The sequence below is a fragment of the Microcaecilia unicolor genome, chromosome 12 (assembly GCF_901765095.1).
Source record: "Microcaecilia unicolor chromosome 12, aMicUni1.1, whole genome shotgun sequence".
In the NCBI taxonomy this organism is placed as follows: domain Eukaryota; kingdom Metazoa; phylum Chordata; class Amphibia; order Gymnophiona; family Siphonopidae; genus Microcaecilia; species Microcaecilia unicolor.
This window is the reverse complement of record NC_044042.1, coordinates 81,573,941-81,590,366: the sequence shown is the minus strand read 5'-3', so window position 1 is coordinate 81,590,366 and position 16,426 is coordinate 81,573,941. Positions and strand designations below refer to the sequence as shown.

The window sequence follows — 16,426 nt, the reverse complement described above, 5'->3', positions numbered from 1 at the left end:
CCCATTTTGTTTCAGCTGACAGGCAAACTCCTCATCATAGCATTTAACAACTGAGGCTTACAGTTTTGTTTAGCCAATGCTTCAACTTTGTTCGAACAGATATGTGTTCAAACTCTTTTTGAAGAAATCAAGTTTTTGTGATGATCTCATTTCTAAAGGCAGGATGTTCCATAATTTAGGCCCTCCTACCTGTTCAAATAGGTGGTGCCAAACACAGAGGAGAATGAGAAACCCTCCTCTCTCCAGTCAATGAGGAACTACTTATTTATTTACATTATTTATATTCCGCACAATCTCAAAATCCGTGGTAGATAACAAATAAAACATATATAATTAAAATTGTCAAACAATAAAACACTAAGAAATAACCTTACAATAAAAAAACTATTCAAACTCCATTAGTACAGCTCTGCTTACAGTATCAAATCAACATCATACGCCTGGTGAAATAATGTTTTCAGCTCTTTCTTAAACTGTCCCACATTTAGTATCAATCTTAGCTTAAGTGGAAGAGAATCCCATACCTTAGGTCCAGCAATGTTAAAAACAGAAGCATGATATTCTTCTAGTCTCACTATGTGAATAGGTGGTATTTCTAATAACACTATCTTGGCCAATCTCAAGGTGATTGATACATTTGAAGGCTTGATGAAATTATCACAGAGATACAATTATTTAGGACTTTAAACACCAAAAGCAGACAATGTGCATACTTTAAGACTGGAGAAATATGAGAAAAACGCGAACAGCCAGTAAAGTGCTGCAAGCGAATGCTACATACCTGTAGAAGGTATTCTCTGAGGACAGCAGGCTGATTGTTCTCACTGATGGGTGACGTCCACGGCAGCCCCTCCAATCGGAAACTTCACTAGCAAAGGCCTTTGCTAGTCCTCGCGCGCCCATGCGCACCGCGCATGCGCGGCCGTCTTCCCGCCCGAACCGGCTCGTGTTCGTCAGTCCCGTATATAGCAAGACAAAGACAAGGGAAGACACAACTCCAAAAGAGGAGCAAGAGGAGGCGGGCGGGTTTGTGAGAACAATCAGCCTGCTGTCCTCGGAGAATACCTTCTACAGGTATGTAGCATTCGCTTTCTCCGAGGACAAGCAGGCTGCTTGTTCTCACTGATGGGGTATCCCTAGCCCCCAGGCTCACTCAAAACAACAAACATGGTCAATTGGGCCTCGCAACGGCGAGGACATAACTGAGATTGACCTAACAACTTATCCAACTAACAGAGAGTGTAGCCTGGAACAGAATAAAACATGGGCCTAGGGGGGTGGAGTTGGATTCTAAACCCTGAACAGATTCTGAAGCACTGACTGCACGAACCGACTGTTGCGTCGGGTATCCTGCTGCAGGCAGTAATGAGATGTGAATGTGTGGACAGATGACCACGTCGCAGCTTTGCAGATCTCTTCAATAGTGGCTGACTTCAAGTGGGCCACTGACACAGCCATGGCTCTGACATTGTGAGACGTGACATGATCCTCAAGAGCCAGCCCAGCCTGGGCGTAAGTGAAGGAAATGCAATCTGCTAGCCAATTGGATATGGTGCGTTTCCCCACAGCCACTCCCCTCCTGTTGGGATCAAAAGAAACAAACAATTGGGCGGACTGTCTGTTGGGCTGTGTCCGCTCCAGATAGAAGGCCAATGCTCTTTTGCGGTCCAATGTGTGCAGCTGACGTTCAGCAGGGCAGGAATGAGGACGGGGAAAAAATGTTGGCAAGACAATTGACTGGTTCAGATGGAACTCCGACACTACCTTCGGCAAGAACTTAGGGTGAGTGTGGAGGACTACTCTGTTATGATGAAATTTGGTGTAAGGGGCCTGGGCTACCAGGGCCTGAAGCTCACTGACTCTACGAGCTGAAGTAACTGCCACCAAGAAAATGACCTTCCAGGTCAAGTACTTCAGATGGCAGGAGTTCAGTGGCTCAAAAGGAGGTTTCATCAGCTGGGTGAGAACGACATTGAGATCCCATGACACTGTAGGAGGTTTGACGGGGGGCTCTGACAAAAGCAAACCTCTCATGAAGAGAACTAAAGGCTGTCCTGAGATCGGCTTACCTTCCACACGGTAATGGTATGCACTGATTGCGCTAAGGTGAACCCTTACAGAGTTGGTCTTGAGACCAGACTCAGACAAGTGCAGAAGGTAGTCAAGCAGGGACTGTGTAGGACAAGAGCGAGGATCTAAGGCCTTGCTGTCACACCAGACAGCAAACCTCCTCCATAAAAAGAAGTAACTCCTCTTAGTGGAATCTTTCCTGGAAGCAAGCAAGATACGGGAGACACCCTCTGACAGACCCAAAGAGGCAAAGTCTACGCTCTCAACATCCAGGCCGTGAGAGCCAGAGACCGGAGGTTGGGATGCAGAAGCGCCCCTTCGTCCTGTGTGATGAGGGTCGGAAAACACTCCAATCTCCACGGTTCTTCGGAGGAAAACTCCAGAAGAAGAGGGAACCAGATCTGACGCGGCCAAAACGGAGCAATCAGAATCATGGTGCCTCGGTCTTGCTTGAGTTTCAACAAAGTCTTCCCCACCAGAGGTATGGGAGGATAAGCATACAGCAGGCCTTCCCCCCAATCCAGTAGGAAGGCATCCGATGCCAGTCTGCCGTGGGCCTGAAGTCTGGAACAGAACTGAGGGACCTTGTGGTTGGCTCGAGATGCAAAGAGATCTACCAAGGGGGTGCCCCACACCTGGAAGATCTGGCGCACTACTCTGGAGTTGAGCGACCACTTGTGAGGTTGTATAATCCTGCTCAACCTGTCGGCCAGACTGTTGGTTATGCCTGCCAGATATGTGGCTTGGAGCAACATGCTGTAACAGTGAGCCCAGAGCCACATGCTGACGGCTTCCTGACACAGGGGGAGAGATCCGGTGCCCCCCTGCTTGTTGATGTAATACATGGCAACCTGGTTGTCTGTCTGAATTTGGATAATTTGATGGGACAGCCGATCTCTGAAAGCCTTCAGAGCGTTCCAGACCGCTCGTAACTCCAGGAGATTGATCTGCAGATCGCGTTCCTGGAGGGACCAGCTTCCCTGGGTGTGAAGCCCATCGACATGAGCTCCCCACCCCAGGAGGGACGCATCCGTAGTCAGCACTTTTTGTGGCTGAGGAATTTGGAAAGGGCGTCCCAGAGTCAAATTGGACCAAATCGTCCACCAATACAGGGATTTGAGAAAACTCGTGGACAGGTGGATCACGTCTTCTAGATCCCCAGCAGCTTGAAACCACTGGGAAGCTAGGGTCCATTGAGCAGATCGCATGTGAAGGCGGGCCATGGGAGTCACATGAACTGTGGAGGCCATGTGGCCCAGCAATCTCAACATCTGCCGAGCTGTGATCTGCTGGGACGCTCGCACCCGAGAGACGAGGGACAACAAGTTGTTGGCTCTCGTCTCTGGGAGATAGGCACGAGCCGTCCGAGAATCCAGCAGAGCTCCTATGAATTCGAGTCTTTGCACTGGAAGAAGGTGGGACTTTGGATAATTTATCACAAAGCCTAGTAGCTCCAGAAGGCGAATAGTCATCTGCATGGACTGTAGAGCTCCGGCCTCAGATTTGTGTTCTTCACCAGCCAATCGTCGAGATAGGGGAACACGTGCACTCCCAGCCTGCGAAGCGCCGCTGCTACTACAGCCAGGCACTTCGTGAACACTCTGGGCGCAGAGGTGAGCCCAAAGGGTAGCACACAGTACTGGAAGTGACGTGTGCCCAGCTGAAATCGCAGATACTGCCTGTGAGCTGGCAGTATCGGGATGTGCGTGTAGGCGTCCTTCAAGTCCGGAGAGCATAGCCAATCGTTTTCCTGAATCATGGGGAGAAGGGTGCCCAGGGAAAGCATCCTGAACTTTTCCTTGACCAGATATTTGTTCAGGGCCCTTAGGTCTAGGATGGGACGAATCCCCCCTTTTTTTCTTTTCCACAAGGAAGTACCTGGAATAGAATCCCAGCCCTTCTTGCCCGGATGGCACGGTCTCGACCGCATTGGCGCTGAGAAGGGCGGAGAGTTCCTCTGCAAGTACCTGCTTGTGCTGGAAGCTGTAGGATTGAGCTCCCGGTGGGCAATTTGGAGGTTTCGAGGCCAAATTGAGGGTGTATCCTTGCCGGACTATTTGAAGAACCCAACGGTCGGAGGTTACAAGAGGCCACCTTTGGTGAAAAGCTTTCAACCTCCCCCCGACCGGCAGATCGCCCTGCACTGACACGTTGATGTCGGCTATGCTCTGCTAGAGCCAGTCAAAAGCTCGCCCCCTGCTTTTGCTGGGGAGCCGTGGGGCCTTGCTGAGGCACACGCTGCTGACGAGAGCGAGCGCGCTGGGGCTTAGCCTGGGCCGCAGGCTGTCGAGAAAGAGGATTGTACCTACGCTTACCAGAAGAGTAGGGAACAGTCTTCCTTCCCCCATAAAAACGTCTACCTGAGGAGGTAGATGCTGAAGGCTGCCGGCGGGAGAACTTGTCGAAAGTGGTATCCCGCTGGTGGAGCTGCTCTACCACCTGTTCGACTTTCTCTCCAAAAATGTTGTCCGCTCGGCAAGGGGAGTCCGCAATCCGCTGCTGGATCCTATTCTCCAGGTCGGAGGCACGCAGCCATGAGAGTCTGCACAGCACCACACCTTGAGCAGCGGCCCTGGACGCAACATCAAAGGTATCATATACCCCTCTGGCCAGGAATTTTCTGCATGCCTTCAGCTGCCTGACCACCTCCTGAAATGGCTTGGCTTGCTCAGGAGGGAGCTTGTCCACCAAGCCCGCCAACTGCCGCACATTGTTCCGCATATGGATGCTCGTGTAGAGCTGGTAGGACTGAATCTTGGCCACGAGCATAGAAGAATGGTAGGCCTTCCTCCCAAAGGAGTCTAAGGTTCTAGAGTCCTTGCCTGGGGGCGCCGAAGCATGCTCCCTAGAACTCTTAGCCTTCTTTAGGGCCAGATCCACCACACCAGAGTCGTGAGGCAACTGAGTCCGCATCAGCTCTGGGTCCCCATGGATCCGGTACTGGGACTCGATCTTCTTGGGAATGTGGGGATTACTTAAAGGCTTGGTCCAGTTCGCCAGCAATGTCTTTTTTAGGACATGATGCATGGGTACTGTGGACGCTTCCTTAGGTGGAGAAGGATAGTCCAAGAGCTCAAACATTTCAGCTCTGGGCTCATCCTCCACAACCACCGGGAAGGGGATGGCAGTAAACATCTCCCGGACAAAGGCCGCAAAAGACAGACTCTCGGGAGGAGAAAGCTGCCTTTCAGGGGAGGGAGTGGGATCAGAAGGAAGGCTATCAGACTCCTCGTCAGAGAAATATCTGATGTCCTCCTCCTCCTCCCACGAGGCCTCACCATCGGTATCAGACACAAGTTCATGAACCTGTGTCTGAAGTCGTGCCCGACTCGACTCCGTGGAAACACGGCCACGGTGGGAGCGTCGAGAGGTAGACTCCCTCGCCAGCACCGGTGAAGCTCCCTCCGCCGACGTCGTCGGGGAGCCTTCCTGGGAGGCGGCCGCAGTCGGTACCGTCGGAGACCTCACCCCGGGCAAGGGGCCAGCCGGCGCCTCACTCGACGGTACCGGTGGCGCAAGCACCCCCGGTACCGGAGGGGAAGGGCGCAACAGCTCTCCCAGGATCTCCGGGAGAACGGCCCGGAGACTCTCGTGCAGAGCGGCTGTGGAGAAAGACATGGAAGCCGATGCAGGCGTCGAGGTCAGAGTCTGTTCCGGGCGTGGAGGCTGTTCCGGGCTGTCCAAGGTGGAGCGCATCGACACCTCCTGAACAGAGGGTGAGCGGTCCTCCCGGTGCTGATGCCTACTGGGTGCCGACTCCCTCGGCGACCCAGAGCTCTCGGTACCGATGCGGGAAGGTGACCGGTGTTGATGCTTCTTTGATTTTTTCAAACGAAGCATGTCACCGGAGTTTCCCGGTACCGACGAGGAGGACGTAGAATCCAGCCGTCTCTTCCTCGGGGCCGAGGCCGAAGAAGGTCGGTTTCGGGGTGGGGGGGGGGGGCTGTACCGCAGGAGCCCTCAGGGTAGGAGGAGACCCACCCGAAGGCTCACCGCCACCAGCAGGGAATGGACAGCCCTCACCTGCACTCCAGTCGAAGCACCACTGTCCGACGACATCAGCAAATGCGGAGGTCCCGGTACCACCGACGCCGACGCAGCCTTCCGATGTCTCGGTACCGACGATGCAGAGGGTCGATACCTCGATGCAGTCGATGCCGAAGGTCTTGATGCTGTCGACGTTGATGCACTCGATGCCTCCGGTGCTGTTGTCGACGAAGAGCCCGAGAACAACACGTTCCACTGGGCCAATCTCGCTACCTGAGTCCTCTTCTGTAAAAGAGCACAAAGACTGCAGGCCTGCGGGCGGTGCCCAGCCCCCAGACACTGAAGACACGACGCGTGCCTATCAGCGAGATTACCCGGGCGCACTGGGTGCACTTCTTGAAGCCACTGGGAGACTTTGATGACATGGGCGGAAAAATCACACCGACGAAATCAAAATTCACGATGGTGACGAAGGGCACCAAAAATAAGGGAGAGAGAAAAAACCCGTACCGAGGCCACAAAAAAGGCCTACCCCGAAAGCGAAAGGAAACTTACGTCGGGGAAACAAACTAGACACACGGGAAGGGACAAAGACCGAGGTCTTTCTTTTTTTTTTTTTTTAGCGAAACCGCGAAGACGCGCAAGGGTCAACTTGAGGGGCGCGAAACGGCGGCAAAACACGACCGTCCCGAGCGCGGACAAAAGAAGACTGACGAACACGAGCCGGTTCGGGCGGGAAGACGGCCGCGCATGCGCGGTGCGCATGGGCGCGCGAGGACTAGCAAAGGCCTTTGCTAGTGAAGTTTCCGATTGGAGGGGCTGCTGTGGACGTCACCCATCAGTGAGAACAAGCAGCCTGCTTGTCCTCGGAGAAAATTTGATATACCACCATTACAAATAATAGAAAACCCTCATTGGGAGGTTTTTGGGATCAGTGATTACTTTTTCACTGTGTGCATCTAAGAATTTGTGTTCCGGTTGCCACAGTAGGATGAGATCCCTTTCCTCCCTTAAATAAAGAGAGTTGTTGAATCTTCACATCATTTTTGTGAGTTGTCTCTTAATGCATGTGAAGTAGATCCAAGTGGGGTTGTATTCTCTATCTCCACCAGCTAGTACATGGGATGTAAACCTACAGGTCCTGGAATGGTCTGGTGGGGTTGCTAAGGAAGGATGAAGGTTTGCCAGGACGTTATTCCCTTGCACTAGCTCCGATTTATATGCAAAATATGCTCTGGGCTGGGACCCTAAATCACGAGTAGATTAAGCACCAATTAGACACACTGAAGAAGCAATCAGGTTTATAGAGGAGGAGTAAATTTGCTGAGTAACTTCAGGAGCTAGCCAGACAAATATGTGAAATTCTATCTGGCCCTTCCCATTGGCAGGAAAAAGATAAGCCACTACCAAGAAAACAGTGTGAGAAGTGTTCTAGAGCTACAGTTTGACATTAGCCAGATAGTGCTGTCTTGCTCAAGTTAATTGGCCAAATCTGGTTATGGTTGCCAGCTATCCTAAAGTTAATGAGAGGCATATTTTCAGAGAACTCAGGCTTACAAAATTACATAGAGGGCATTTTCAATATGACGTCTAAGTTGGATTTGGGACGTTTTGCGCTAAACGTCCTAAATCCAAATAGCAAATGTACCATTTGTAACAAGGTTTTGTGCTCTGTGCATTTATCTTTTCAGGCCATTTTTGAAAAAAAAAATGTAGAAGTGAAAAACATAGAAAAGCAAGCCATTGGGATGTAGGAGGGGCCAGCATTTTTAGCAGACTGGTCTCCCAGACATCCAAGAGAGCAATGGAACACCCTTGGGGGCACTGCTGTGGACCTCATATAAATGTTCCCAGGTACATATCTCACCATTGCTCCCTTATCTTATCTGCTGAGCCCTCCAAAACCCACCCAAAACCCACTACCCCCAACTGTACAGTACTACAATAGCCCTTATGGGTGAAGGGGGCACCTATATGTGGGTACAGTGGGTTTTTGGGGAGTTTTGGAGGGCTCACAGTTTCCACCACAAGTGTAACAGATAGGGGGAGGTATAGGTCTGGGTCCACCTGTCTACAGCAGGGGCATAGCCAGACTTGATATTTTGGGGGGCCCAGAGTTAACATGGGGGAGCACTAGGCATATAGGTGTGACTAGTGTTTAGGAGTATACCAAATAATGCCTTAGAGTAAACTTTATGATGGATTTCTAACTAAACCTTCTGTTCTGCATCAACATAAACCACATTCACAGTTATGGAAACTTTGGAAATACTGACAATTTTAAATTTCTTACTTCAGTCACTCACAGAACACAGACCAATCTTCACCAATTATAGAATAAAGGACCAAAAATTAGGAAAGGAAACACTAAGAAATCACATTTTCTAGCAGTACAGCACAGGAGAAATAAAAATAAAAATGCATTATTTACTATAGGACACAAAATGCAAGATCACTTTCTACCCCAAAATAAAACCCACAAATAAATTATCGGGATACCCATGAAATGTTAAAAACTTGTGGGACACAGTGGGCCTGATATTCAGACCACAGGAGGCAGCCCACATAAGTGCCACGATCGACACTGACCTTGGATATTCAATGCCAGGCTGTTTCCAGTGACTTGCATTGAACATCAAGTAGGACCCAAAGCAGTGCAAAACAGGTAAAGTCATAAACAACACAGTTTATACCAAATTGTTTAACCACCCTTAGATTTTGCCTTTGGTTTAACAATGTTGTTTATACCATAAGTTGCCTATATAATTCTATACGATTGAAAATATTCTGTTAATGGAGGAAAAAGGCTTCAGCTGCTCGATTCATTGATTATTGATTACTTATGAAAGTAAGCTTTATATCAGGCGAATTTAAGTGGATTATTCATTGTAAAAACAGGTCTAGACCAAAATGTTGACGTTTTTGCCCTAGACATTTTGGTTTTGTTCCATTATGGCTGTAAAACGCCCAAGTGTTAGGCACGCCCTAAGTCCACCCTAAGCCTGCCTTAGAAACGCCCCTGACACTCCCCCTTGTGATTTGATGCACTCAGGGGCGTAGCCAGACAACAGATTTTGAGTGGGCCTAGGCAAGAAGTGGGTGGGCACTAAGTGTTCTCCCCCCACCCACCACCCAAAAAAAATATCTCAGCTGGTGAGAAAACGCTTCTTTCCATCTTGGCAGTCTGCAGCAGGCATGCGCTGAAAACTGAGCATTTTCAGGTGCCAGTATCATGGAGAGTAGCATTTTCATTACCATTAGGGGGAAGTCTTCAGCTGGCAGAGCTTAGGATCCCCACCAGCTACCGCTAAACGTGTGCTACTGTTGGGTGGGCTGGAGCCCTAAGTGGGTGGGCCCCGGCCCACCTAGGCCATGCCACTGGGCGCACTACAGACAAAATGCATAGATAGACATCTGCAAAACAGGTTTCAAAAATACTGATTTGGATGTTTTAAGAAGGGCCATTTTTCCTGCACGCCACGACCCTTTTTATCACAGCAGGTAAAAAGCCCCCAGACACACATGGCCATGAGGTAAGAGAACTCTTACCAAGTGGCCATGCAGTGGGGAGCCCTTACCACTACCCACTGAGGTGGCAATAAGGGCTCCCGTGCTAACCCAGCGGTAACTGGGCAGAACGCAGCGATGTTCGATTACCGCCGGGAGTTTTCTTTTTCCCCTGGAAATGGCGCGCGCTCAGGGCGGGGCTACCACCAAAGGCCACGTTGGGCCGACTGTAGCCCCAGAAGAGCGAGCGGTAAGCCTGCGTTGCGCTTACCGCCGCTCTGTAAAAGGACCCCTAAGTGCTTTCAAAATGAGCTCCACAGTGTATTTATCTAGTTAAAAATTATCTGCTTAAATGTGGACAAAGTTAGCCTGATAAACATATCCAATTTACTTTGTCACTAGAGAGAGCATAATCCTCAGTATGTAAAACTAACAAGAATCACTCAAAAAATAAGTTCTCTATAAGCCTTTTCCCTCAAAAACTTTCTCAGTTATCTTACCTCTTTGGGGGTTTGACGATCTGAAATTTGTTGACCCTCAAACAAAAACCGAAGGGAATTAGGGGGAACACCCTAGGAAGAGAAGTAATAACAGATCTAGCAGAGTCTGGTTTACAAGCATGTATCTAAATTTTATTAAAAATGTTACTGATTGTTTAATACCTGTTTCTGAGAGTAGGACTCCTTCAGTTTCCGTAAGCGTGTTGTCAGCTTTACTTTAAAATGGATTTCATTGCTGTCCTGAAAGAGAAAATGTTATTAATACACATATTTTTGATCGTTGTTAGGAATTTTCCCTATATATTTTTCATTTGGTGCATATATACCTGAGAATTTGTTTTCTAAGTAATGTATAGTGCTATGTTCTCTTAGGAGTAGCTATATAAAAAAGAGAAATATCCCTGTTTGCCAAGTAGCTACTGTATGTATGTATGTACGCAGAAGCAATAACAAATGCATATGGTGAAATTTGTTACCTTCCCTGATTCCTACTAGAATAGTCTAGACTAGTAGGTTATGCTATCTTATCAGAAGATGGAGGCAAAGAAGCTGAACTTTACAGTGACATCACCAACATAAGGAGTGGTGCAGCCTGGAAATTGCCAGTAAATTTTATTTATTTGCTGCATTTGTATCCCACATTTTCCCACCTATTTGCAGGCTCAATGTGGCTTACAATCCTGCTTATAATCAAAAGAGAAAAACGCCTATATTGTGACCCAAATCGGGAGATGGGCGTCTTTCTCTCGTGGGAGCCCAAATCGGTATAATCGAAAGCCGATTTTGGGCGTTTCCAACTGCAATCCATCGCGGAAACGGGTAAAGTTGACGGGGGCGGGTCAGAGGCGTGGTGAAGGTGGAACTGGGGCGTGGTTATCGGCCAAAGAGAGATGGGCGTCTTTAGCTGATAATCGAAAAAAAAAAAAAGGCGTTTGTACTGCGATTTTGGGTCACTTTTTTGGACCCTTTTTTTTCACGGTCCCAAAAAAGTGCCCCAACTGACCAGATGACCACTGAAGGGAATCGGGGATGACCTCCCCAGACTCCCCCAGTGGTCAATAACCCCCTCCCACAAAAAAAACCCACTTTAAAAACTTTTTTCCAGCGCCTATGCCAGCCTCAAATGCCGTACCCACCTTCATGACAGCAGAATGTGTTCTATCCTGCGACAGCCTTTCCCTGGTTCTGATGTGGCTCTCGGGTGAGTGTGACACCTTTTCTGTTATGCGCACTGCAGAGTCACATCAGCAATGCATTGTGGTGGGTGTAGGGTATTGGGCTCCGTGATTCCACTAGCTTGTGGCAAATGCTCACGATGTTGGTAGGCTCTACTCCCATGGTGCTTTTCCCCCTGCTTACTCGGTCAGAGTGTGCCCTGTTTTGTTTCCGGTAGTCCATGAGGTAGTGGCCATTTTTGTAAGCCAGTTTTAGCTCCCTTTCACGTGTTAGCCACGTTACAGAACTTAGTTCTTACCTTGAATGTGGCTGAAAGAGGGCATTGTACACCATTCTGCCAGCTCTGACCTACTGCTAATCTCAGTACCAGGGAGACTCGTTGCCAGTGGGGCACAACCTCTGATCTGCAGTTAACTGTGAGTAAGCATGCTTATTCCAATAAAGGACGTTTTTGGAGAGATTAGTCTTCAGGTGTCAACTGGTGTGCCAATGTTATATAGCAGCAACAAGTCCTAGAGGCCTGCGTGTATGCAGGTCCCTGGAGCACTTTTAGTGGGTACCGCAGTGCACTTCAGCCAGGTGGACCCAGGCCCATCCCCCCCTACCTGTAACACTTGTGCTGGTAAATGGGAGGCCTCCAAAACCCACTGTACCAACATGTAGGTGCCCCCTTCACCCCTAAGAGCTATGATAGTGTTGTACATTTGTGGGTAGTGGGTTTGGGGGGAGGGGGGTTGGGGGCTCAGCACCCGTGGTAAGGGAGGTATGCATGTGGGAGCGTTGTCTGAAGTCCACCGCACTGACCTCTAGGGTGCCCAGTTGGTGTCCTGGCATGTCAGGGGGGCGAGTGTACTACGATTTATGGCCCCTCCCACGACCAAATGGCTCGGATTAGGACGTTTTTGAGCTGGGCGTTTTTAGTTTCCATTATCGCAAAAAAAACAAACAAAAACCCAGCTCAAAAACGTCCATTTTTTCAAAAATACGGTCTGTCCCGCCTCTTCACGTACCCGTTTTCAGACATAGACGCCCATGGAGATAGGCGTTCGCATTCGATTATGCTCCTCCACATGTTATAACGATAATCACATTAATGGAATAAGAATTACAGACTATTGTTACAAATAATGTGCATAAGAATATCATGGCAGTCATAATAACGGAATAAGAATTTCAGAACTGTTACAAATAAGGTAGATAAAATATCATGTAGGATTAAAAGTAGATAAGTAGATAAAGCATAACATAATGAGATCAAGCCAATATATAATATTCAGTAATGAAGGTGTAATTAAAATGAACAAATTAGAAGAGTTCCAAGTAGTTGTATCTGGTGTAGTTTAGGAATCAGTTCATTATGGAGGATCCTTTTTGTACGTCTTTTTGAACAGGTTAGTCTTCAATAATTTCCAGAAGGTTGTCAAATCATGCGTTGTTTTTATGGTGGTCGGTAATTCATTCCATAGTTGTGTGCAGATGTATGAGAAGCTAGATGTATGTATAGATTTGTATTTAAGTCCTCTGCAATTGGGATAATGGAGGTTTAAGAAGGTACATGATGAACTTTTCTTGTTTCTCTCTGGTAAATCTATTAGGTCAGACATGTAAGATGGGGCATTTCCATAAATGATTTTATGAACCAAAGTGCAGATCTTGAATACGACTCGATCTTTTAGTAGGAGCCAATGCAAATTTTCTCTAAGGGGTCTGGAACTTTCATATTTCGCCTTTCCGAATATCAGTCTAGATGCAGTGTTCTGGGCAGTCTGGAGCTTCTTAATGGTTTGTGTGTTGCATCCCGCGTATAAGGAGTTACAATAGTCTAAATGACTCAATACCAATGATTGCACTAGTTTGCGGAATGTCTCCCTTGGGAAGAAAGGTTTCACTCTTTTAAGCCTCCACATTGCATAGAACATTTTCTTTATAATATTTTTCACATTGCTATCTAGGTTAAGATTTCGGTCAATTGTTATGCCTAGGAGTTTCAGGGTGTCCACAACAGGAAGAGTATGGCTTGGTGTATTTATATTGGTATAATTTACTTTATTATACTGCGATGATAGTATAAGGCATTGTGTCTTTTCTGCATTGAGTTTTAGCTGGAATGCGTCCGCCCATGAGTTCATAATTTGGAAGCTGAGGTTAATTTTATCTGCAATTTCTGATAAGTTGTTTTTGAACGAAATATGTATCGTCACATCATCAGCATAGATATATAGGTTTAGGTCTTGGTTGGATAGTGATCTGGCCAGTGGTAACATCATCAAGTTAAAGAGAATCGGTGAAAGCGGAGATCCCTGAAGCACACCACATTCAGGTCTCCATGGCGATGATATGATCGATTTAGATATCACCCGGTATGTTCTTGCCATTAGGAAACTATGAAACCAGTTCAGAACATTTCCTCCAATTCCAAAATATTCAAGGATGTTTAATAGAATATCATGGTTAACCATATCGAACGCGCTGGACATGTTGAATTGTAAGAGAAGAACATTATTACCAGTAGCAATAATTTGTTTGAATTTGGTCATAAGTGTTATAAGAACTGTTTTGGTGCTGTGATTAGCACGGAATCCAGAATGGGATGCGTATAATACTGAGAAGTTGCTCAAGTAGTTGGTAAGTTGTTTAGTTACCACGCTTTCCATTAACTTAACTATCACAGGGATGGATGCCACTGGACAATAGTTAGTTATGTCATTTAGTTTTTTTCTTCTGGTCTTTGGGAATTGGTGTGAGTAGGATATTGCCTTTATCCGTGGGAAAGGATCCATGTTGAAGCATATGGTTTAGGTAGGAGGTGAGATCTGTTATGAAACGCTGGGAGGCTGATGTTATTAAGTAGCTGGGGCATACATCCAGTTTGCAGTGGGATTTGGTGAATTTATTGATCTCTTGGGCAACATTATCTTCCGTTAGTAAATAGAAATGTGTCCATATTCGGTCTGCTGGGTATTCATCGATAGTTGGGTCTAAGCAGTCAATGAATTTTACGTAGTCGGAGGAATTAGTTGGTAAGGTGGATCTTAGTTTGATGATTTTCTCCTTAAAGTAAGTAGCTAGATCATCTGCTGATGGGGAATCTGTATTAGTTAAGGTGACTGGTGTGGTTCTAGAAGATTATGTACAAATTGGAATAGCTTGTGTAAGTCTTTGTAGTCTTACCCTATTTTGGAATTGTAATAAAATAATGATTGCCAAAGCAAACTTCTACAGAGAAAGACATATATAGAACACCAAGAAACCTCCCAAAGGGAAACCTCAGCAGTACCCACTTCAAAAGCCCAAAGAGACTCCCTAAAACCACAGTCCTTCTGGGTAGGCACTGAACCAGTCTAGCAGGAATCAAGGAAAGGAAATTAGCAGGCAAGAACAAAAATGTCTTCTTCTTCTTCATCCTGTTAGATCAGTCAATTCTGATAGGATTTATCAACATTCTATCCTTAAGGGTGTAATGAAGATACAGTCCCTCTAACACTACCCTGCCAAATGCACTCTCATGTCTGACCCAAATATCAATCTGATGCTTTACAGATATTTTCTGAGACCTCTGCCAAGGATATTGCTAGAACTCTCATCAAATGTGCCCAAAGGCTTTCTGATACTGCTCTCTGACTCAATCATAGTCTGGCCAACGAGAACTTTGAGGTTTCCTCCCCCTTGCACAGACCACTAATCAAAACAAAGAGCCGATCAGACTTTTGAAAGGAAATTTGTGCCCTCTAGATCAATGTTCCTGTTATTTTTTTTCTAATAAGCGGATGATTTAACAATCTAAGGGCCATGTTTACTATGGTGCGCTAGCATTAGTGTGCACTAAAAATGCCAGCGTGGCTTAGTAAACAGGGCCCTAATAGTGTAAATAGTTCAGGATGCATAGAAAGTTAAATGGTCTCATTGTAGGGGCAAAGCCCCAGCCTATATAACTTCAATGAACTTTGTATAACTGTATCCCAATTTTGTTAAGGTCTATTGTGTTCAGTTTTAGAGGCCATATCTTGCTAAGAATGTAAAAAGACTAGAAGCGGTCCAGAGGAAGGCAACAAAAATGGTAGACCTGAATATGTACACCATAGAGGAAAGAAGGGACAGGAGATATGATATAGACATTTAAATACTAGAAAGGTATTAATATAGAAACAAATCTTTTCCAGAGAAGGGGAAACGGTAAAACTAGAGGACATGAATTAAAGTTGATGGACAGCAGACTTGGGAGTAATGTCAGAAAATTGTTTTTCACAGAGAGGGTGGTTGAAGACTGGAATGCCCTCCAGAAGGAGGTGGTACAAACAAAAATGACGATGGAATTCAAAACGGTGTGGGATGAACCGAGAGGATTGGTTGGGGTTATTCTTTACTCTGGCAATCCAGTTTAGGTTGGGCTGGAAAGGGCTTCGACAGCAACTTCAGTGGCTGGAACCTGAGGACAGTGCTGGGCAGACTTACTTTTAAGGTCTATGTCCTAGAAGCGCAAAAGAAAGACTTTATCTGCCATCAGTTAACTGTTAGGTTACTATGAGAGTTGCTTTTTCCAAGAAATTGTTCAAGGATCATCTCACTTAGATTGCAACCTAATCTTCTTGTACTATACCAAGACCTTGGGTCAGGCTGACCCAGCCCTTCGGAACCTGGCCATGGAGGAAGGCCACAGCACCCACATCTAGACTATTTGTAGTCTGGGTGCTTGGAATTTCATCCTTAATGATGCAAACTGGACATCCTTGTGGTTTACAGGGTCAGAAGGGCCAGGACATAGGGAGGAGCTTGCTTATCTTCAAGGATAGTGCCACCACCTAAAGACATGCTAGAAATCAGGGCGCGCAAGAAGGTTTTTCCATTCGACCTGAATTACCACTGATTCAGGTTTCTACCAGCCATCCTCTCTGCTGTAGCACTGTTGGGACCTGCCAGAGATCTTCTGCATCCAGCTGTTCGTCCGGTGTCCTGTACTGTCATCATCTGCTACCCTCATCTACATCCAAGTTGTATGCCAGCTCTGTTATTGCTAGAGGAAACAATAGGAGGCCTAATTTTAGTGCCTTACCCAGGGTTTAAATGTGCATTCACTCGGACTAATTCTCTGATAAGAACCTTTGTCTTTTATCTTTCCAAGTTACCTCATATTTATACATAATTCTTAGTTGTTCGTGTTTCCACTTATGGTTGCTTCACTTGCTTGT

At 46.9% G+C, this 16,426-nt stretch overlaps 1 protein-coding gene across 1 annotated transcript in view; it reads right to left on the bottom strand.

Moving 5' to 3' along the window:
* LOC115481713 (small ubiquitin-related modifier 1-like) overlaps window positions 1–16,426 on the bottom strand; it is a 60,604-nt gene that overhangs the window by 26,161 nt on the left and 18,017 nt on the right. Inside the window, exons 3-4 of the mRNA XM_030221052.1 lie at window positions 10,227–10,304; window positions 10,065–10,136 (exon numbers count right to left, since the gene is read on the bottom strand). Of these exons, the coding sequence (XP_030076912.1) occupies window positions 10,065–10,136; window positions 10,227–10,304 (150 nt within the window). The remainder of the gene's footprint in view (window positions 1–10,064; window positions 10,137–10,226; window positions 10,305–16,426) is intronic.